Source organism: Orcinus orca, chromosome 15 (genome assembly GCF_937001465.1).
Source record: "Orcinus orca chromosome 15, mOrcOrc1.1, whole genome shotgun sequence".
Classification (NCBI taxonomy): domain Eukaryota; kingdom Metazoa; phylum Chordata; class Mammalia; order Artiodactyla; family Delphinidae; genus Orcinus; species Orcinus orca.
In genome coordinates this window covers 63,543,252-63,565,549 of record NC_064573.1, presented here as the reverse complement: position 1 = coordinate 63,565,549, position 22,298 = coordinate 63,543,252, and the positions used below count along the sequence as shown (strand labels likewise).

General features: G+C 56.8%; 2 protein-coding genes across 8 annotated transcripts in view; one reads left to right on the top strand and one right to left on the bottom strand.

The window, feature by feature from the left end:
• The window catches only part of PI4KA (phosphatidylinositol 4-kinase alpha), a 95,408-nt gene that overhangs the window by 32,758 nt on the left and 40,352 nt on the right, over window positions 1-22,298 (bottom strand). For all 7 annotated transcript variants that reach the window (XR_007471535.1, XM_049697571.1, XM_049697572.1 and 4 more), the window contains exons 13-19: window positions 21,475-21,604; window positions 20,622-20,754; window positions 19,543-19,638; window positions 18,999-19,182; window positions 18,487-18,590; window positions 16,502-16,670; window positions 14,813-14,863 (exon numbers count right to left, since the gene is read on the bottom strand). Coding sequence is in view for 6 of the 7 variants with exons in the window: in XM_049697571.1 (XP_049553528.1) it covers window positions 14,813-14,863; window positions 16,502-16,670; window positions 18,487-18,590; window positions 18,999-19,182; window positions 19,543-19,638; window positions 20,622-20,754; window positions 21,475-21,604 (867 nt within the window). In the remaining variant the exon portion in view is untranslated. The remainder of the gene's footprint in view (window positions 1-14,812; window positions 14,864-16,501; window positions 16,671-18,486; window positions 18,591-18,998; window positions 19,183-19,542; window positions 19,639-20,621; window positions 20,755-21,474; window positions 21,605-22,298) is intronic.
• Window positions 893-11,039, top strand: SERPIND1 (serpin family D member 1). Its single transcript, XM_004276026.4, has 5 exons — window positions 893-1,073; window positions 3,992-4,887; window positions 7,918-8,191; window positions 9,623-9,767; window positions 10,172-11,039. The coding sequence occupies exons 2-5, from the start codon at window positions 4,008-4,010 to the stop codon at window positions 10,361-10,363; spliced, it is 1,491 nt and encodes a 496-aa protein (XP_004276074.1). The 5' UTR covers window positions 893-1,073; window positions 3,992-4,007; the 3' UTR covers window positions 10,364-11,039.

The window sequence follows — 22,298 nt, the reverse complement described above, 5'->3', positions numbered from 1 at the left end:
CATGGCGGGCGGGGCAGTGACCTTGGGCAGAACCGCAGGGTGTGAGGCAGGTAAAAGCAGAGTGCTCGGGGGCAGGGGTGAGGCTGGAGTCCCTGCGTCCCTGTCCCCATGGTGTCCCACCCAGTGCGTGGCAGGGGAAGGTGCCTTGGGTATGGAAAACGGTTACGTGTGCACAACACCTGGTGGACAGGTGGACCCTCCAGAGTCCCCAGCAGAGGTCGAGCCCCCACACAGCGCTAACCAACCTTCAGCGAGGGGTGCTCAGAGGTCCAAATGCTTATGATCTATGAGTGCCAAGTATGGGCTAGGTGCTGGCCAGGGTTTGCCTCCTGCCAGGGCCCAGGTTCGATTCCTGGTCAGGGAACTAAGATCCTGCAAATAGTGCAGCGTGACCAAAAAAACCCCCCAAAAACCCACCACAAACTAAAAATAGAAATGATCACGGTGCCACGGCCCCCTGCGAACACCTGAGTGGATGTGAGCATGGGAAGCACCACAGTATGGCCCTGGCTATCCCACAACGGACAGCAAAGCGGGGCTGCATGTCCTGCAGATGGCAGACAGGCCCGGGCCAGGGTCTCCTTGTGCTCTGAGTCTCTACCTGCACCCTCCCCTCCACTGTCCATGGAGGGACAGCTCACAGGAGGGTGGGGACACCTTGCCTAGCAGGCACGTCACCCCAGAGCCCAGGATGAGGTCGGGAGCTGCGATCACTTAGAGGAAGAACTCGGAGCTGGAAGACACGAGAGGGGCCCTCCCATGTCCAGGGGAGCATCAGAGCCGCCGCCCCCGACGCAACCAAGCCCTGGGCCGCAGAGTGTCCTGGCTGCTCCTGTAAGCTCATCCACACAGAGATGGTCAGGCCTCCAAACACTGGGAGTCACAAGCCACTCGGTGGTGACCAAAGACACAACGAGGGCTTTGTGCTGACAAAGCTAGTTGAGCGGTGTTTGATCTGGGATGTATTTACTTTAGAAAACACGACAGCAGTCCGGCACCAAAGGTCACACTGAAGCCTGCTGGTGACTTTGGCCGATTCTGCCCCTGCAAAGTCAGTTCTCAGCAGCACAGAGGTGAGTAGGTTTCTAACGTTTCTGCCGATTATGAATTCTTATTTGAGGTGGTTAGAGATGGGTAACTGGTTTGCTTCCCTATCCAACTACATTCAAACGCTCTCTACACCATCTTAGAAAGGGTAAGAGGTTTTGTTAAGCTGCCTATGATAACATTCTGTCAGTTACACTAGTGGGACTGTCAGCCAACCGGGGAGGAGGGACTGCGCTAGGTTAAGGACCTGAACTGGGAATGTGCTGGGGGCTGTGGGCGGGCACCCTAGTTCTGGGGCATCACAAATGGTTCAGAAAAATGACATGTGTCACACACGCGCACACACATGTACGTAGAGAGACCTGGCGAGTCTGGAGACGCGGGTACAGGGTGGGTGTTCTCTGTGCTGTGCTTTCAACTCGTTTGTGAGCCTGAAGTTATTTCAACCTGAAGACTGTCCACAGCTCCATTACCCCCTCTCCGTCTGGGCCGGGAGACAGCAGCCAGGAGGGACGAGGGACCACAAAGCCCAGCCCCGCTCCACGCAGCCAGCCTGAGAAGGCGCCATAGGAAATGCCCATAAAAACAAACTTCTGAATGATTTCCCTTTAAAAAATACTGCTTCTCTTCAAAGATAGTAATCTGGATTTAAACACAACCTAGTGATAATTTTAAAGTATCTTCTTTAACTCTTGTGATACTAAATGGCAAAACAACAGGAAGATTTACCTTTCAGGTACCTAATTTTTTACCACATAAAATGAGATATATCATGAGATACCTTCTGCTTCCTCTGATGAGAGCATAATGCAAAGTGTTTTGGGCTTTTCATCGTGTAATACAGGAATAGGAAGAAGTACAAGAAGCTTCCACACGTACTATCTGAATACAGGAGCAAAAAGACACGAATGTTTTCAACCTCTGCCTCCCTATCTGGTCTCAGATTCCTTTTCCTGAACTCTTGTTTATTCAAGTTCGGTTTTTTAAAGCTTATTTTTTTTTTTTTTTTTTTTTTTTTGCGGTATGCGGGCCTCTCACTGTTGTGGCCTCTCCCGTTGCGGAGCACAGGCTCCGGAAGCGCAGGCTCAGCGGCCATGGCTCACGGGCCCAGCCGCTCCGTGGCATGTGGGATCTTCCCGGACCAGGGTACGAACCCGTGTCCCCTGCATCGGCAGGCGGACTCTCAACCACTGCGCCACCAGGGAAGCCCTTAAAGCTTATTTTAACCTAAGAAGGATACTTTCAAGTGTAGCCTAGCAAGAAGACCTCTTCTTTTCTCACTTTTTCAGTGTCTTGCCATCAATACCCACGCCCAATTCTACCCAGAACCTGGGCCCGGTTCCGCTGGCAGCCACACACATTAGACACTGTGTCCTGAGTGCAGGCAACGTGTGTGGCAGCCTCGGCTACGGGCTGGGGGGAGGGAAGGGAACAGGAAAAGACAACAGTTTTAAGTCAGAAAACATGTGACTTTCCCTCTCCAAAATGTCGTGATTAGAGGACTGTGCAACCTGACTGTGTTAAGAGTGCTGCAGGGAAGAGCCGAGGTGGGGACTGGGGCAGGGACAATGGTGCTGGCACTCCAGGCCAAACGGGCAGAGCCCTGGACACAGGGAAGGGCTCCACTAACCAGGGTCTAATCTAGTCACTGGCACACTCAGGCAGGCTCAGCACCCCCGAAACGCACAATGCTCTGCGTGGGGAGCTGAGTCACCAAAGCCCCTGGTCCAGCACCGGCACCCAGAAGAGGCTCCGCTGAGAGTCACCGCCATTGCCAGCACACCATCTTCAGGCCTAACAAGTCCCAATATTTACCTAACAGGAGCCAGTGATTCTTACCTGGCCTGGAGGGGAAGCAGACATTCTGGTCCTCAAAAACGTACCAGATGGTCACACACATGACAAACCTGACAAGACACTCTCCTCTTTCTGAGGTGATTAGAAGGGATGCTGGGATCCTGCATGACTGAGCAGCAGTATAAACACCTGCTGTCACTGTCCTGGACACACAGAAGCATCGAATAATAGCTCATTTCCCAGGATGCAATTCACAACCAGGAAGGAAGCAAGAGAAGGACAAAGCCGTCTAGCAGCCAAACTGACGTGACAGAGGGAGGGATGGGAGACAGATGGCTCATCCCACAGTATCTGTTAAAAACGTGCCTTGTTTACTTAAATAGAAAGAGCGCCCCTCAGGCCTTCAGTAAGAGCTTTCTGACAGCACCCTCACCTAGACCCTATACACCTGGTGAGACTATTTGTAACCCCAGCCAGAAACACTTCAGTGGGAGAGCTCTAGTCCCTCCTGACAGCAGTGGGAGCCGACTGACAGACACAAGGAGAAAACGTACACCTGCAGCGAGTTGTACCCTCATCCCTCATGGCTGCAGGAAGACCGGCACCTACCATGTCCACTGGGTCCCCAGGTGATCCCTGCACTGCAGACACAGTCCAAATCACACAGATTAAACCACCCCAAATAACTGCTAGCACAGGAGGAGGAGCCTCAGCCTGCCTGGCGCCCCCCCCCCGCCCCCCACCTGGCAGTGTCCTTGTGAGCCGTGCTTTACTGTACATGGGCCCCCATCCGGCTGGGGTACCTGTGTGCCTCCAGGGCCCACCCAATATGTCATTTGAGGAAGGGACACAAAGTTCAGTGAATGAATGAAAAGGAAACTCCCTGGGGCCCCTGAGCCCTATGGTTTTGCACACTTTCAACAAGGGGTTCTGATCTGGGCCCAGGGGTCCTCCAGGCAGGTTCATGAAGCCACATAAAATGTCAGGCGTCTGTTTTATCTTCAGCAGATCCTAAAATGGTTAGAGACTGGCACCCATGGGGCCCCTCCTGGGTCGTGGCCGGGGGCCTGCAGAGGTGTGGGGGGGGGGGGGGCGGGGAGGGGGCAGTCTGCCAGGCTGCCCTCACCACGTCCTGCTCTCCCTCCAGCTCCAGCTCTGCCAGAATGCAGCACCTGCTGCACTCTCTCGTGGTGTCCCTCCTCCTGGCATCCGTGTGTGGGAAACTCGGCCCTCGGGGTCAGCTTGATAGCGGAGGGGGAGACCCCGAGTCTGTGGACCCCCGGTGGGGGCAGCTGAAGAGCAGAAACCTGAGCAGACCCCTCCTGCCTGCCGACTTCCACAAGGAGAACACAGTCACCAACGAGTGGATCGTGGACGGGGAAGAGGACGAGGACTACCTGGACCTGGAGAAGATCTTCGGGGAGGATGACGACTACATCGACGTCGTGGACGCGGTCTCGCCCGTGGACCCTGGGACTGGCGCCGGCAGCGTGCTCCAGCTCTTCCCGGGCAAGAGCCGCATCCAGCGGCTCAACCTCCTCAACGCCAAGTTCGCCTTAGACCTCTACCGGGCGCTGAAGGAGCGGGTCGGTGCCTCAGACAATGTCTTCCTGGCGCCCGTAGGTGTGTCCACAGCCATGGCCATGCTCTCCCTAGGCCTGCGGGGGGACACCCACGAGCAGGTACACGCTGCCCTGCGCTTCACCGACTTCATCAACGCCAGCACCACATACGAGCTGGGCACCGTCCACAACCTGTTCCGGAAGCTGACCCACCGCCTCTTCCGGAGGAATTTCGGGTACACGCTGCGGTCCGTCAGCGACCTGTACATTCAGAAGCAAGTTCAAGTCCTGGACGACTTCAGAGCCAAGGTCCGACAGTACTACTTTGCCGAGGTCCGGGCGGCTGACTTCTCTGATCCCGCCTTCATCTCCCAAACCAACCAGCACATCTCGCGGCTCACCAAGGGCCTCATAAGAGACGTGCTGGAGGACGTGGACCCCGCGACTCAGATGATGCTCCTGAACTGCATCTACTTTAAAGGTAAGAGGTGGCGACATTTCTCAGGGCAGACGCACGGGCGCTCTCAGCTCACAGGTGGGCCGAACTGCAGACTCTACCTCCATTCCCCTGGGAAACCCAGGCACGGGGTCAGCTCGCAGGGACAGGGAAGGTCCTGATGAGGTGACAGCACAGCTGACCCTTAGAAACCCTACGCTTTACGCCTCGCCACAGCCTTGAGAGACTGCCACTGTTATGAGTGTCTCCATTTTACAGACAGGGAATTAAAATGCTGCTCTGGGGAGATGGCGGTAAGGGGCAGAGCCAAGCTCCAGCCTCTGTTAGATCAGAATAATGCAAAAAACTTTCTAGCATCAGGTCAACCTGGATCTGAGCTTTTTTGTTTCCCTTCCCAATGGACAAAAGGCTGAAGACAGGTTCACCCTGAGTAACTGACATTCACATCCCCACTCCTTTCCAGGCAGGTGGGGGTGGGGAAATCAACCCTTATGTCTAGAGCATCTGTTCCAGGCCAGCACCAAGCACCGAGGCACTTCCTAAGGAGGACCCCTCCCCCACCGCCAACCACCCACACCTGCGCGTGCGCGCGCGCGCACACACACACACACACACACACACACACACACACACACACACACACACACACACACACACACACACACACACACACACACACACACACACACACACACACACACACACACACACACACACACACACACACCCACCCGGGACTCTAGAGATAAATGGGCACGGGTCTGTAAATACCAGGCCTCACTTTTAAAATGCCCTGGTGATGGGGCTTCCCTGGTGGCGCAGTGGTTCAGAGTCTGCCTGCCGATGCAGGGGACATGGGTTCGTGCCCCGGTCCGGGAAGATCCCACATGCCACGGAGCGGCTGGGCCCGTGAGCCATGGCCGCTGAGCCTGCGTGTCCGGAGCCTGTGCTCCGCAATGGGAGAGGCCACAACAGTGAGAGGCCCACGTACCGCAAAAAAAAAAAAAAAAGCCCTGGTGAGACCTGAGCCAGGAGAAACCTCTACTGCCCTCCACCTGCCCAGCAAGTCGAGGGCAGACATGAGGAGTGGGGTCACTGCACACTAGTGCGGTGACACGCAACCACTCTCCCCTCTGCCACCAAGGACTAGTGGGCACCGGCCAGGTCAGTCCCGAGAGGCCACGTTCCCTGGTTGGTCAGCTCCAGCACGGTTTACGGCGGGGTCCAGGGAGCCCCTCTCCTGGAAGTGGCTGAGGGGCAGTGGGGCCAGAGCACTCCGTGCCCAAGCTGAGGCCCCCAGCGGCTGTGCAGAATGCTGCCAAAGGGCAAAGCAGGGGGAGGGAGCCAAGACAGGAGGAAGGGTTCAGAGGCTGAGCCAGACCCCTGGCTCCCCCGACGCCAGGCACAACGCCAGCCTCGCCGTGGGCAGGTCCAGGCCGAGGCTCCAACAAGCCCGTGACAGGCACACGGGACATGCTCAGTGAACACACACATGTCCTTTCATCCCTGGCTGGCAGGACAGGTTTGGGAATGAAAACTGGAGGTCAGCCCTGCTCTCACTCCCCTATCCATGTGGCCTTGCAAGTCCCACTGTTACATGCTCAGTGGGTTTGATGTTGCCAGTGACACTTGAGAGCAATTTCCCGTGTTCAGGGGTGACTTTGACAGTGAGTGGGAGACCCCTGGGTGGCACCAAGGCCCTCAGCCCTCAGCCCTGCCAGCCTGTGGGCATGGCGACTTCCAGAGCCTCTGCCTCAGCGCAGTCAGTATTCAGAGCAGGCAGGGACACGTCCCAACATGGGAACCAGGGTCACGAGGACGGCAAACGTGGCAGCAGGGCACATGAATCCTTGCCCACACACCGGAAGGCTTGCTGGATCAGGGCTGGGAGTCAGAGAGATGAAACGCCAGCAGCACCAGCTCTCACGGGTGCATATCACAACAGAGTCTGGATGTGTAACTCTTAGCTCTAGCTCCCAAATCTCTGTCACTACTTTGATTTTAATTTCAAATGTTACGAGCACTCTGTAAAACACAGTGAAAACAGAGGTTAGGCCTCAAGAGCAAAGGAAGGAGAGAACCCGGGAGAGGCGGGGTGGCTGCAGCAAACCTGGGAAAGCCATGGCTGGAGCCCAGGGGAAAGGGGGTCTCCCCCAGGGCAAATGGCACAATCTGGGGGAGGGGAGAGGCCAGGGACACCGCTCACACCCACCATGCACAGGGTGGCCCCCCGCAGAGAGCTGCTTAGATGCCTGCCTCATGGGGCTGAGCAGCCCTGGACCCAGACCAGAGGCGGGCGGGCACTGCTGTTACGCCTCCCCCAGGAACCTCCTGCTTTTCTGACCCCCTGTGCCCCACCCACCAGCTGGAAACCTTGAACAGGTCACTTGGCTTCTCCCCTCTGCTTGCTCATCTGTGAGATGGGGGTGGTGAAAGCCCCACCCCTCACAGTTGCTAGGAGACGAGGTAGCACAGGAAGGGGCTGGAGGAGGCCTGGCACATGACCAGTCTCACCAGTGGGCGGGCAGCCCTCACTTCCAGTTACTAGCATCTTAGAGCCACAAAGACATGTTCCCACTCGGGCACACAAAGCTGCCCCGAAATCCAAAGTGAAGGTGGCAATGGCAGTGCTGCCTCCCCAGGCATCCAGCCAGTCCTCACAGAGCTGATGGGAGCTCAGGGCCCTCATCTAACAGAGAGACATGCAGAGGCCCAGGCAAGGCAAGTGATGTGCTATTTAATGTCAGGATCTAACCCAGCATTCACCTGGTCTATTCACCCCATCTGCCCTCATCCGCTTCCTACGAGAAGCCTCTAAAACAGTGATTCTCAGTGTGGCAGGCGGGCCAGACCAGCACACTGGTCTGGCACACTGGTCTCAGTGTGGTCCCCAGACCAGCAGCATCAGTATCGCCTGGGAACCAGTGAGAAACTTAAACTCCTGGCCCAAACCAGACCTGTGGGTTCATACGGTGGGGGTGGGCCATGCAGCCTGTTTGAACAAACCCTCTAAGAGAGCATTTAAACAAAAGCCCATTCCTGATGACCTCACAGGGTCCTGGGTGAACAAATTCCCAGCGGAAATGACACACAACCACAACTTCCGGCTGAATGAGCGAGAGGTGGTCAAAGTCCCCATGATGCAGACCAAGGGGTCCTTCCTGGCGGCAAGTGACCAGGAGCTGGACTGCGATGTCCTGCGGCTGGAGTACATGGGGGGCATCAGCATGCTGGTGGTGGTCCCGCACAAGCTGTCCGGGATGAAGACCCTCGAGGCCCAGCTGAAGCCCCAAGTGGTGGAGAGATGGCAGAAGAGCATGACAAACAGGTGCCTCTGGGGCCAGGGGACTGGGGGCCCAAGGATGCTGGGGCTGCAGTCACTTTAGGGAAAGGGGCATGTGCCCCATGGGCCGCTGTGACTTCAGCCCGAACTTTCCGCTCGGTGAGAGGAGACCAGAGAGCGTTGGTGAGAAATGCACCTGTACTCTGTGATGTGGGGGCAGGAGCGACCCGGCTGTGCCACACACTTGCCCTGACCCCCTGGGGTCACTTGCTGTGGGCCTAGAACCAAGACAAGCCCCCAACCCGGTCTGAGAAGCCTCGAGGTCCTCCAAATCCCCTCAGGGCGTCACTTACCATCTCACAGTCAGGACCACAGGTTGCGCTGCTGGATCAGCGCAGGAAGGACGCACACGTCACCTCCCTGTCTTCCTGGATCCCGCCAGGCCCGAGTTAACAGCTGAACCTGGTCTGGGCCTCCTTTCAGGACCAGGATACAAGGAAATGCAACTGAGGGACAGGCAGGCTCTTAGGGGCAGGTCTGTCCAGGCAGCTGGGCAGGCATCAAGCCCTGTCATTTTCTCCTTAAAACGTGTTCCGTACCAGCCTCCTTCCTAACCTCACTGCCCACGACCTTCACCCTGAGCCAGCGGGGGCCTGACCAGCCTGCCGTCCCATGCTCCGTCTACCTGCCACCAGCCACCAGGCAGCATCCCCACCTCCCTCTTCCTGTGAACTCTCTGTGGACCCCCACCCACAGGATGCAGCCCGCTCGCTGCCCAGCCTGGCCCACACGCTGCTCTGCTCTCCCCTGCCCTCCTGCCCAGAGTCCTGCACTCCCTCCAGCAGGCCCTGCTCAGGGCCCCCAGATCTTGTCCCCCCTCCTCCAGGATGGCCCAGTGGTTAGGCCTGTTCTTGTCACTCGGACGCTAACAGGCGGTCTTTATGCTTTGCTGCTTCACGTATGGGGTCCTGGCGCACCAAGAGGGAAGGAAGCTCCTGAGAAGGGGGCGCGTCTGGCGTCTTAGCCCCACAAGCGCCGTCAAGGATGGAGAACGCTAGCACTGGCTGGTACAGAAAGCACTGTTTTTAAGTGCACTGACCTGCACTTCAGCTCCTTAAACAGTAAAATACCAAATGCCTGAAAGCAGGGACCCAAGTGAGAGAATGATGTCAGATGTCTGAGCCATAAGCCAGTAACAGCTCTGCCCCCTGGCTGGTAGGACACAAACCATACAGTACCGAGGACATGACTGCACAGCAGTAACCATGCCTCAATTCTGAATGCTGGGATTACAATGGGATGGTCTTTCCAAAATCCTCCACTGGCAGGACAAGGATATGCATTTTAAGAAGTGTTGTGTCAATCCTGTGGTACACGGACTGGAGGCGGGTGTGTGTGTTTATGGACGTTTAAGGGGAAACGTGATTCCTCTGCAACTTGCAGTTAGTAGAACCAGCCCTTCTCTTCCCTGACCAGGACACGGGAAGTACTCCTGCCCAAGTTCAAGCTAGAAAAGGACTACAACCTGGTGGAGGCCCTGCGGTCCCTGGGGGTCACAGCGCTGTTCGACAGGAACAGCAATATGACGGGGATCTCGGACCAGAGGATTGTCATCGACCTGGTAATGCCCGACCTCTGCTCATCCCCATCCCGCCCCAGGTCTGCCCCCCTTGGAGCCCCTGCTGATACCAGAGAGAAGGCAGGTGCCCGGGAGCACCCCGGCCCAGCAGGCCTACTATGGCAGAGGCCCCAGAGCATGAGCAGGGGGTTCTAGGGCCACGGTCCTGCCCGCAGAGCGCTGTGGGCAGCCCTGAGTGGCCATGGTGCACAGTGCCAAGGTGGCACCGTTCACACCACACTCAGCTGATGCGTGAGGACTGAGTCCCAAGGGCCATCCTGCCCAGCCACGTCGATGCCTCCCCTGCGCTCGCTTGGTCCCTTCCCTGAAGAACACGAGACTACCCCCCCTTGCCCGTCTGTGAGTGACCACCGCTATCTGATAGCTTCCCTTTTGTCCTGACACAGTTCAAGCACCAAGGCACCATCATGGTGGACGAGGAGGGTACGCAGGCCGCGGCCGTGACCACTGTGGGGTTCATGCCATTGTCCACCCAGGTCCGCTTCAGCGTCGACCGGCCCTTCCTTTTCCTTGTGTATGAGCACCGCACGGGCTGCCTGCTCTTCCTGGGCCGGGTCGCCAACCCCACCAGGTCTTAGCGGTGGAAGCCGGGGCGTCTCGAGTGCTCTGGGGCGACCGCAATTCCATTTCCCTTCCAACAACGACCACGAGGAGCTGGAGCGGTGACCCCGTGGCTCAGGCCACCTTTCTGGGAGACATGGACGAAGGACCGCGATGCTTGCCACCATCAGGGCTGCACAGCCCAGAGGTCACCGCAGCTGCAGCGCGGCAGCTGTCTCCTAGAGGATGTTGGCGCCAGACAGACCAACTCCCTTCACCTCTCACAGCAAACCCTTCCCCGGGCCCAGCATCCCCCCTCCTCCACTCTGTCACCCAAAGCCTTTCCCCCCCAGGGCTTCCCACCTGACAGGGAACATGGGCAGGAGCTGCCCCCTCCCCAGAGTGCTGACAGCGAGCCCCCTCCCCAAGGCCCAGGGTGCCCTGGCCTCCGGCTCAGTCCTCTCAAGGCCCAACCTCCTGAATTGAGGCTAAATGTCTCTGCACCTGCTTTTACCTCACGGCCGCCCAGAGGACGGCATGTACCCATAGCCATGCCTTCCACCCTAGAGATAAATAAATATTGCCACTTTTACTGGGTATAATTCTACTTTTATAAGGTCAGATAACTAAAAAAGGCCACATTCAAAATAGTTGACACCCCAGCAGTGCTAGACATCGACAGAGTGACCTGAGTGCCCAACAGTGACCCAGAGCAGGCACGTCCTCAGGCTCGGATGTGGCAGTGCTGCTGCATCCTGGGGGCGGGGGGGGAGGCGTGGATGGAGCTGCCTGGGGGCTCCGGAAACACCAGTCTGTATGTGCGGCACACGCTTCAGCTTCCATCCCCAGACACAGGGAGACCCTCAGACGTGCCTGTGGTGCGTCTGGTTCGAGAAAACGGGCGACATCCAAGGACTATATTTCTGGACCCTTGATTCCGAGGCAAGACCAGTGGAATCCACACAGGCTGCTCAGGAAGAAGAGCGCAAGGCCTCCGCAGTGTGGGGCGGGGGACAGCGCCGGGGGCTTCACAACTGCCACGCGTGTGGCCGTCAGACTGGGACCCCACGGGCCTGCAGTGGGCAGTGGGCTGGGGTCGAAGCCTGGTTGGCCTGACTCCACAGAGGGCTTCTGACCCAGCGAGACTGACACAGTCACAGGCAGCAAAGGGGTGCAAGAATGCTCCCCGATGTGGAGGCTGGGTTATCCCCATCCTCACACCAACCTGGGGCTTCCACTATTACAGAGGGGGCGCGCTCAGCCACAGGCCTGAGTCCCACCCCGGCCCTGCTTTCACCCCTCACCCTCTCCCCCTGCCCCCTCCCCACTGCCTGAGCCAGGGCCCGTCCAGTGTCTGCCACCCAGGGGAGTGGGGGCCTTTCCCTGTCATCCCTCTTGCCCTCTCAGGGAACCTGGGCTTGCTGACCACCCTCTCCAAGTCCTCCTGTATTCTGAGTCAACACTGTCCTCCCCTGGGCTTGTCTGACACTTCTGGTCTTGCTGCTGGTTCCTCTGGCTCCTCCCCCACACCCCCATGTGCATCTCAAGACTCCACCTTCAGCCCTTCCCCACATCCCCCACCCAGAAGGCATGAAGACACGTGGCCCAGGCTCCTCTTTGACTCCCAAGGGTCAGAGAGCTCCAGCCCCTCAATCTGCTCAGAATGCCCTTGGGCCCCCTTCAGAAACGAGGTGCCTCCATGCGGCAGATATGAACCCAGAGCACAGGCCTGCACCAGGCTGCCTGGGTTCCACTCCCGGCTCTGGCACTTTGAGGCAAGTTCTGTGCCTCAGTCTCCTGTCTGTGAAACGGGGATAACACAGTGCCTATCTTGCAGGCTGTTGTGAGGATGAAGTGGGTTACTGTCTCGAAGGGGTTCAGGTCAGTGCCTGGGTTACCACTTCCAGCCCAGGGGTCCCTAACTGGGGGCCTACCTGGGCCCCTCCCCCTTCCCTTCCTGAGGTGAAGTACAAACCCTTGAGGACAGATACCATCTCTACGAGGAAGAGGGAGCAGCTTTCACACAGGTCTATGACTGAAAGTGTTAGTCCCCAAACATCCTTTTACAGGCACCAAGAGAATAACCTGTCCAAGGCCACACAAGCTGCAAGTGGCCCGGGTGCCCGGCCGAGTGGAGTGCATGGACATTTTCCACGCTTTGTGACAGCAGGGCAACTATGTCTCCAGCTATAGGTTCAAGCAATGGAATCAGTGACATTTCTGAAGAGCATCACAGAGTCACAGGACAAAGACCACCAAACGCAGGCAGGAAGGAGCCTCGGAGGCCATGTGAGCTGGCGCCCCCACCCCAGGCTCCCAAGATCACTGATAAGGGAACAGCTGCATTAGGGCAGAAACCCATGCTTCCTGCCCAGACCCACTGGCACATCCACTCAACTAAGTCACTGAAGACACTGTGTCATCGAAAAATCCAAAACAGAGTTATCTTTTTCTTTAAAATAAAAAATTAAAAAAAAAATTTTTTTAAGTATAAAACGTTCAAGCAAACAAACAAAAAAACTATGGAAGTTAGTTTCTCCCAGAAGGTCCAGGGTTAGGGTGAGGGCTAGAACCAGAGAGCAGAGGCAAGAACCATGGCATCTGGGCTCTGTGTTGAGCAACAGAATCAAATATTTGTTTTCTCCTCCACAATATAACCATTAACTTGTTGACACGACGATACTTATTCCGTTCATGTAAAGGTCACCGTATTGGAGGAGACACGGGTGTTTCAGGTGAGCATGTGCTAGCCTATCACTGCTAACATATCTACCTGCCCTGACGCGCCAGCCCCACAGAAAGTCACCCCATCTTTTTGAGACACTCTGCTGGCAGAGCAGGTGCAGAGAGACTGGGACACTCTCCCAGGACCCCACATGCAGGGCCAGGAGTCCAACTCCGGCCCCAGTGACCCTAAAACTGGTGTGCCCCCAACCAAACCTACAAGTCATCGCTCCCCCAAAGTGCGAAGTGTCCCCTATAGACTTCTTCCATGCATTTATTAAACTCCAAACAACAACCGCCAAGCACACTTACAAGCTCACAGGCATACACACGGGTCAGAGAACTGTGGGGCTCAAATATCCCAGAACTCGTTAACTTGAGAGGCCCCCCGGGCGTGCTCCCTGCCTACCAAACCTGCTCTCCATGGAGCCTCCACGGGCCAAGGACTTCATGCCCCTCGCCCTTCCCTCCAGGCCAACAAAGTGTCCTCGTGGCGCTTCTCAATGCACTGTGCGCGAGTCGACGTCAACCATGACGTCTTTAGAAACCGACCTGTGGGTGCTGGTGTAAACCGGCAGGGTCCCAGCAACCCACAGGCCCTCGAGGGGCTGTGGGGGCCCTGACCACAGGGAGAGGTGGGAGGGCTCCCGGGGAAAGTGGGAGGCATGAGGCAAGCCCAAGCTCCAACCCTGCAGCACGCTTGGGGAGAGATGCTGTCCTGGAGCCCGGCTGAGTCAGCCACCTTCGGGGGAGGGAGGAGGGGACAGGCAGAGGGTGGGGGTGGCCCGAGACGAAACCCCACCCCCCCACCCCAGACATAGTCCGCGACTATCAGTCTCACTATCAGAGCCAGGGACGATAAGCCAGTTAGCTGCCGGTTCCCATCCGCCTTGGCCGGCTGACACTGGACTCCCAACAGTCCCCAGACTCAAATGACAAATGCCCACAGAAGCAGAGACCGAAACTACTTTGCAGAGATAGGAGAGGGCTCCCCAACCACCCACCGGGCCTCGACGCCCCTGGGTCACCACGCAGCCAGAGGTCAACCTCTCCACGTGCGGGGACACCCACGTAAATGCTCGAACGAAGAGGGAGAACTGGAGGCGGAAGCAGGGGCTTAAGCAGAAGGCAGGCTAAGTGGCAGCTCGAGAATCACCAATGAAACAAAGCCGGACGCGGGCCTGGCTCAGGTCTGGCAGCTGGGAACGCCTGGGCCGGGAAAAGTGACATCCGTAAGGGCCATTTGGGAAGAAGTGGCCGCACGCTGAGACAGGACAAGACGGACACCGGCCCTTGACTGCGGCAGTGCTGCGGCAGAGACAGGCCTGAGCCATCCCCGACAGGGCACCAAGGGCTGCAGCCCCAAGGCCCAGGCACCAACCAGAGGCCCCAGGCTCACTATGGGGGGTTGGGGGTGGGGGGAGGGGTTGGAAGCAGCACCTGCAGGCCATAGTCAGAAGCACCTAAGCCGGGTGGGAGCTCAGGGAAAACCTAAGTCAGACCCCGACACCCGAGGAACGGGCAGTAGGGTCCTGGTCAGCTGACCAGGGGTTCGGCCAAGCATGGAGAAAGGGGGCGAGGCAGCAAGGCTACAGCAGGCACATGCCCACGGGGCAGTCGCGGAAGACTGAAGACACAGCCACAGCTGCAGGATCCCTGCAGCCTCAGAACAGCACCTTTCAGGGAACTCGCTGCAGGTCTCTGGGGAGCACTCAGCACGAGCACCGCACCTGAGTCCGAGACACCAATGGGCGGGTACTCACCACAGCGATCACGGGGATGAGGACGCCCAGGTTCCCCGCGCTGCTGGAGGCCTGGAGGAGAACAGAACTGAGTCACTGATGAGCCCGCGCTTCTTTCATTGAAAAGGAAAAAAAAAAAAGACCTGACACAGTGTCATGAAAACTGAAATTCCTTAATCTACACGAAACAATGAAAAAGATATACAGAGAAACACATATAAAGATGCATCATCTTAACAGCAAAAGAGGGAAACAATTTGAATGTCAAACAGGAGAAGGATTACATAAACCGTGACAACTCTGCACAAATATCACAAGCTGTTACAGAGACTGCGCTCTGAAAAGCACTGTCACCTTAAAAAGTGCCCAGATCAAACGTTAAATGTAAGAAAGTATGCTCTCACACAGTGCCAACTACGTAAAATAAATACATTTGCATAAAGCACCTAGGAGAAAGTCTGTCAAAAGGTTAACAACGATTGGATCTAAGGAGAGAAATTTTTACTCTACTATTTATAGGTTTCTGTATCTTTTCTATAATGAATACACATTCTTTCCAAGTCTGGGAAAATTTGGGGGTTACTTAAAAATAACTAAGTAGGGCTTCCCTGGTGGCACAGTGGTTGAGAGTCTGCCTGCCGATGCAGGGGACACGGGTTCGTGCCCCGGTCCAGGAAGATCCCACATGCCGCGGAGCGGCTGGGCCCGTGAGCCATGGCCGCTGAGCCTGCGCGTCCGGAGCCTGTGCTCCGCAACGGGAGAGGCCACAACAGTGAGAGGCCCGCGTACCGCAAAAAAAAAAAAAAAAAAAAAAAAAAAAACTAAGTAAAAAGTCAGCCACCTGGCCAGACACATGAGGAGCAGCCCGGCTCGGGAAGCCCAGCTGCTCAGTTGACCATGAGGGCATCGACTGCCCACCGCAGCAGGGCTGCTCCATCTTCAGGGATGAACAGGGTCAGGACAGCTTGCCGAGGCCCCATGGCCACGCAGGGGTGGGGACAGAGTCCTAAGCTGGTGTCCCCCCAGCTCTTGATTTCTGTCCTCAGCTCCTGGTGGTCAGTGTGTTGGCCAGTCTCCACCCCACCCCACCCCCCACTGCTGCCCCACAGACACCTGGCCTGTCACTGCAGGTGGGGGGTGGGTGCATGGGCAAGCTCAGCTCGGCACCCAAGGAGCCCCTACCCCAGCCGAGGAACGAAGCAGGACACCTGAGTGTTGAGCCCGGGAGATGCAGTGAGAGGGGTGGGGGTGGGGGAGCTGGGCCCTGGAGCCCTCAACAGGGTACAGCCTCGGCCTCCTTGGGCTCCAGGTGTCTCCCCAACACCCTCGAGCCCCCATCTCCTGGGCACGGGGAACTGGTCCCCACTCAGGAGACAAGAGGAACAGTGGCCTAGCCTGCTGTGGCAGGGAGCAAGGCAGGGCTGAGCAGGGCAAAGGGTCTCAGGCCCTGTTTGCACCAGCCCCTCGCTCCTAGGTGAGACTTTCACTCGAGGCTGCTGTTCACTCGCTTCCACCTCAGAGAGGCCTTGAGACCACCCGACGCCCCTATTTTGTTCCCATGCCTGTCCCGCTAAGCCTGCAGGGGCAGCCCCTTGTCTGTCTGTTCACTCCCACCAGCACCCTGGGAAGGAACCAGTCCCCTGTTCCTGATGTCACCAGGTAAAGGGAGAAAGCACGGGTTTCAAGGCGGTGCCCAGGGCTGAGCCCTACCTTCAGGGCGGGCCCCTTCTCGCTGGCCCTCTCACTGGCCCGCTTGCCCTCCAGCCCCAGCTGCACAAACAGCTCCAGCAGGTTCATGAGCAGCTCGTCCACCAGGTGCTCGTCCTGGATGTTGGCCGCGATGTTGGCCAGGGCATTGATCACAGCCAGTGAGCAGTGCCTGTGGGAGAGAAGTGACACGGCCACAGTGCCGGCCCCCAGTACTGTGAATGAAGACCCCCACGGCGAGGGACATGCCACCAGAGGATACCAGCCCTGAAGGAAAGTCAGCTGCTGCGGAAGAGACCCCAACCTCCCCCGAGACAAGTTGGGGGCCCAGGGGCTGCTCAGCTTCCAGGAGCCTGCGTGTTGGGGCGTGTTGACAGTCTCGGGACACTTCCTTCAAGTGCCCGGGCGGCCACGCAGCTGAGAACGGGCATGTCGCTCCCCGGCACTTCCAGGGGACCCACTTCCCCTCCAGTTACAGTCTCCCTTCATCACCACCACCCAGGAAACCCTGACGACACTTCCTCCTCCACCTGAGGCTGAGGTTAGGGTCAGCTCACACCAGACACTCAGGAAGTGCTCAGTGGTCCTGACGACCTGCCCCGACCCCGTCACCCCATGTAAACCCTGAATAGGAAGCTGACACTGCACACCAGCAGGGCGGCCGGGCTCTGAGTGCCAGGTCAGCTGGATGCTGCTGCAGCCGGGCTGTGCCAAGTAGCTCAGGTCTTTAAGGCCCAGTTTCTTCCTGAGTAAACAAGGATAATAATTCCCTCCTTGCAGGGCGTGGGGGAATCAAACAGTCCCTGTGAAGCATGTAGCACATTGTCTGCCCCCAAAATCACAGAGCAACGGCAGCCAGGACAAAAGGCACCCCTTCCCAGACAAATCTCTAGGGGGGAAACGGATGGCAGTGGATGCCTCCTCCGGCGGGAGACCAGTCACTGTGGGTGGCACTGTCAGAAAGTGCTTTAGGAAGGAAATGTGGCAGAAGATGAGGAACTGGTAAGTTCCATACATGGCACGGGCCGAGCAGCGAGGCAGAGGCGGGATCAGAGGTCAGAAGGAAAGACAGGGAGAGGAGGGGCGAGGAGGCGCAGGAGCTGCTCTGGGAGCAAAATGCAAGGGGAAGAGGTTTTGGTCTGTGTGTCAGTGTCACTGCGGAGACCAGAACGGACAGACAGGAGAGGGAAGTGAGCTGGCAGCCCCCTAAGGCCACTCCTGCGTTCCAGTGGCTGGTGCTCCCGTGGGAGCGGCAGTGAGAAGGCAGAGAAGCAGCCATTGTGCTGAGAGCTGTCACATGCATACACACAGCCTCATACACCCACACAGCTGGTGAGGAAGTTAAGGCACAGAGAAGATGAGCATGTCCTGAGTTCACACAGCCGCACTCCCACCCCCTCCCCTGGGTGGAGTGGTCAGGAGGGGAGAGGAGAACCTCTGCCCTGCCCACCGCCCTCCTGACTTCATCTGACCAAGTCCATGAGATCCTCCAAACACAGGAGGACGCATCTTGTCCTTGGGGCATCCCTGGGGAGGGCGAGGACTCACGCAAACATCATACACCCAAGGCTGTCAACGTCTCCTCCCTTGCCCTCTGAATCCACCCTGAGGCGAGCATCCGAGACCGCACAGGTATGCAGCACCAACCAGCAGAAACACTGGAAAACTACCTAATGTGCGGCCTAGGGCTGGCCAGACAGATTGCGGCGCTGCCACCTGATGGACACCATGCTGACATCTAAGATGACGACAGGCAGGAAGGCTGGTGCTGCTCTGTGAGAACACGGTCACCCGGGGGCGCTGTGCCCACTGGGTGAGGAGCTCAGAGATGCTAGCTCAGGGGCGGCCCTGTGCGGGTCATTCCCGCCTGGGACATGTATTTCTAACATGTAGTGCTTCTGTAACAAAAGATGTTTATTTAAAAGACAAGTCCTCACATCTCACATTTTCAAAGGATCGAGAGCAACAATGAGGTTGGGAAGACTTACCTGTAGCCGTGGTCCTTGTAATCTTTGGTGGCAGAGTACACAACAGAGCTGGCCTTCACGCTGATCTGCTGGAAGAGATTCCACACCTCCTGGTAAATGTATTGCTGGAAAAGAGTGAGGGACACGTGACCACATCTCCTCTGGAAGCGCCCTCCATGGACACCCAGAGGGGACACACTGGGGACCAGGGACAGTGGGGCCTGAAATAGCATCAAGGCCAGCCCTTCCTAAAGGTTTATGCAAACCTCAACTTAGACACCAAGAGTGGAATCGGTTCCATTTCCATTCTACTAACATCGGCAAGAAAATAGTTTAAACCTCTTTCTCCGGCACTCTTGGAACCATTACACTATTCTCCTTTACTTGGAAAAAAATCTCACCATTCAGTGTTAAGAAAGTTGGGAGCATTTAACTCTTCCGCAGGGTAAGCTTAATGTGTAGTTTCACATTCCTGGGAATCAAGGAGTTTCGCGAAGCTTGCCCAGGGAGAGTGGGTTCCCGGCCGTGCTTACGTTTCCGGTGATGACCAGGCAGCCAAGCTGGTCAATGATGAGCACGTCAAGCGGGGAGGGGGGCTGGCAGAACTTCTGCTGTAGGATCTGCAGGATCGGCTCCATGACTTTTGGGGTGTCCCTCAGGGCCACTGCGATGTGGCCCAAGGCTCGGATGGTGTGGTCCGGAATCAGGTGAGCATCCCTATGGGAGGGAAGGACAGACACGCCCTGGGAATGGTGCTCCAGCACGCAGCAGGGAAATGAAGCCGGAAGCCAGGACCTGGACCCCAGGGTCATCAGTCTCTCAGAGGAAGCGTCCATCTGAAAGTGACAGCCTGGGATCTGCAATCACCAGCACCAGGCGGGAAGACAGAGGTCTTTTCCCCCAGTGTCCAGGGTGGACATTCGAAGGTGGGCTTCAGCAGACATCGCGGGACAGACTCAATGCCCGACGCCATTCCGTGCCAGGAAGCGGCACAGACGTGCAAATGCCAGCGGCCCCATGAGCCTGCACAGGACCAGCTGCCCCCGCCCCCACCCCCCGGGACAGGACAGGACGTACTTGTCGCTCTCCTGGGAGATATAGAGCCGGTTGGAGAGGCTGGCCAGGAAGGCCTCCACGATCACTGCGTCCACAGTCAAGCCAGCCTTCAGGCACCTGAGCAAGGAGGAGGCCAAGCAGAATGAGGCATCAGAATAACCAGATGAGCATTTTGTGTTTGATTTTGGTTGAGTTTTTCCTGTCTCGGGTCTGCAAGGTTTAAAGACCCGCTCTGAATACTCTTTCCCCAGAAATCTGAATGAACATCATTACACAGAATGAATTCAAAGAACAGCTGTAGATTTCACCCTTTGACAAGTATCTCAGTTGAAAACAGTAACTTCATTATCTTGCCCAGAACGGTCTCCTTTAGGGTGTCATACTCATGCCAATTCCAATTTAAAATTCCGTTTCTCAACAAAAGTCACAATAGCTGATTCGAAAGACAGATGGTCCCACGGTGGCTGAGGGAATGTTAAAATTACATATCGAGGTTTTAATAGTATGGAGAAATGCTTATGCTCTAGAGAAGGGGAAATCTAACAGCCCTGAGGAGCATGAAATCTTACAAGCATCTCTCGCTCCCCACACATTTGGCTCCCAGGCCACAAAGTCAGAGAAGACAGTCTGACAGAGTAGCTGGGTTCCAGCCCGATGGCCCCGAGAGCGAGGCGCCAGGACTCAGACAAGGAGAGGTACGTCTCCTGCAAATCAGAATGTATCTGGTCCCCAAGTGTGGACAGCAAGAGTTCACACAGATGGAGCTGGTGCCGAAGGGACATTCGGGCATGTAAAACCTCTCATTTATACCAAAAATCACACGGAAAACAAGATGAAATAGGACCACGTGTCATCACTCTGGATGATGGGCTAAGGGATAATTCTTTTCTGTCTACTTTTCTACAAATCACAGGTTTTCTCTGTTTTTTATTACGTTTATGATCAGGAAAAGAAAGGCAGGAAATTTTTTTTTTTTCTTTAACATGTAGCAATCTCCCTTTTCGGATCCAGTGCAGGTTTAGAAGCTTCCCTGAACAATAATGTCTCTGGCTCTGCCTGACACCCCGCCCCTGTCCCCCTCACCCCCTGAGGCCGCCCACCTGCAGACGTTGTCGATGGCAATGTCCCGCAGCTGCTCGTACATGGACGGCTGGCTCTTCTTCCCTGACGCCACATTCAGGGTCGACTCGGAATGCTCATTGGTTACGCTGATTTTTATATCATTGCCGGCAACTGGAAGTGAAAGTTCAAATATCTATCTGGTTATGCCTGTCACTTTCCATACCCGTGTTTGAAATTCAAAACCAAAATCAAATGTAATCATCTTTAGCTATAAAAGCAATCACTTTACAAAGACTTCACCAAGCATTTCAGAATCCAAAGTGTCAGAGAACAGAAAGAATGAAACAAATGTTTAAATCAAGGAAGGACACTTAAGTTACAAAGCAATGAATACATAAAACAGCACGTCTTAAGAAATGATTCAGAAGTCCTGGCCCCTAGGAGCTCAGCTCCAGCAGAAAGGCAAGGGCATGGCCTGAGGGCATCCAGCTCACGAGCAGGAAGGCAGGAAGGGTGGGCAAGCGTGAGAGCAGGGCCCTCAGAGTCTCTCCACCTGAAGGGTGGGACTACCTTGGTGGGACTGGGGGCAGCATGGTGATATCACTTCAGCACCCGAGTGCGCAGCAGGGTACTTAATTAACATTGGTCACCAGCCGTGCTCTGGGCCTGTGGCAGCGGAGGGGACAGAGCTCCAGGCCCAGCGTTGGGACATGGGACGCACACTGCAGGATGCCCCAGAGAGGGCAGGTGCCAAAAAGAGCAGGCCTGGACTGGGGCCTGGGGCAGTGGCAGCGGGAGGAAGGCCTGGCACCCCAGGGAGTTGTGCAGGGGAAGCCTTGGGAGGAAAAGGCAGAGGAGCAGCCCAGGGATGGCGGCCTCTCGGCCAGTTACCTGTGTGGTACTGACTGTGGCACTTGTACAGCTTCACCAGCACGGGGGACGGGACCACCAGGAAGTCCCGCAGGGATGGCGTCACCGAGTGCACTACCACCGGGAACCTCTCGCACAGGCGGCCCAGGCCCTGCAACGCACAGCGGGCCATCAGGGGCCGCAGGGGAGGTGCCCACCCCTTCAGACACCAAGTCAATCAGACTTCCAAGGGCCACCCGGCCATGGGGCACAAAGACAGAAAGGGGGTGGTTGGGACTCTCTCCACCCAAAGGTGAGATTCACTGTTAAAGTGTGTCCATCTCTTTTAGAACAAACTTAGGGGAGAAAGGGCACCAAGCATTACTTTTACACAACGGCAAACGTGAAGTCAGTGGGGTTGGGACAAGGTCAGAGTCTCGGCACAGCAGGCTGGCGTCCGAGGCCTTGGGAACACCGGCAGATGCAGGGCAGCCTTCACAACGCAGGACTTGGCTGTGCCTGGACCCCACTCGCAGAAAGCCTGCTGGCCGTCAGCAGTGGCCTCCCAGCACTGAACTTGTCCACAGCAGACTCTAGTTCAAGTTCCTAGAGGCAGCAGCTCAGACCTCGCTGCTGGTGCCTGCCACAGCCTGGCCACGGCAAGAAGGCCCTGCTGGGGCTTCCCTGGTGGCGCGGTGGTTGGGAGTCCGCCTGCCGATGCAGGGGACATGGGTTCATGCCTCGGTCTGGGAGGATCCCATGTGCTGTGGAGCGGCTGGGCCTGTGAGCCATGGCCACTGAGCCTGTGCGTCCAGAGCCTGTGCTCCGCAACGGGAGAGGCCACAACAGTGGGAGGCCCACGTACC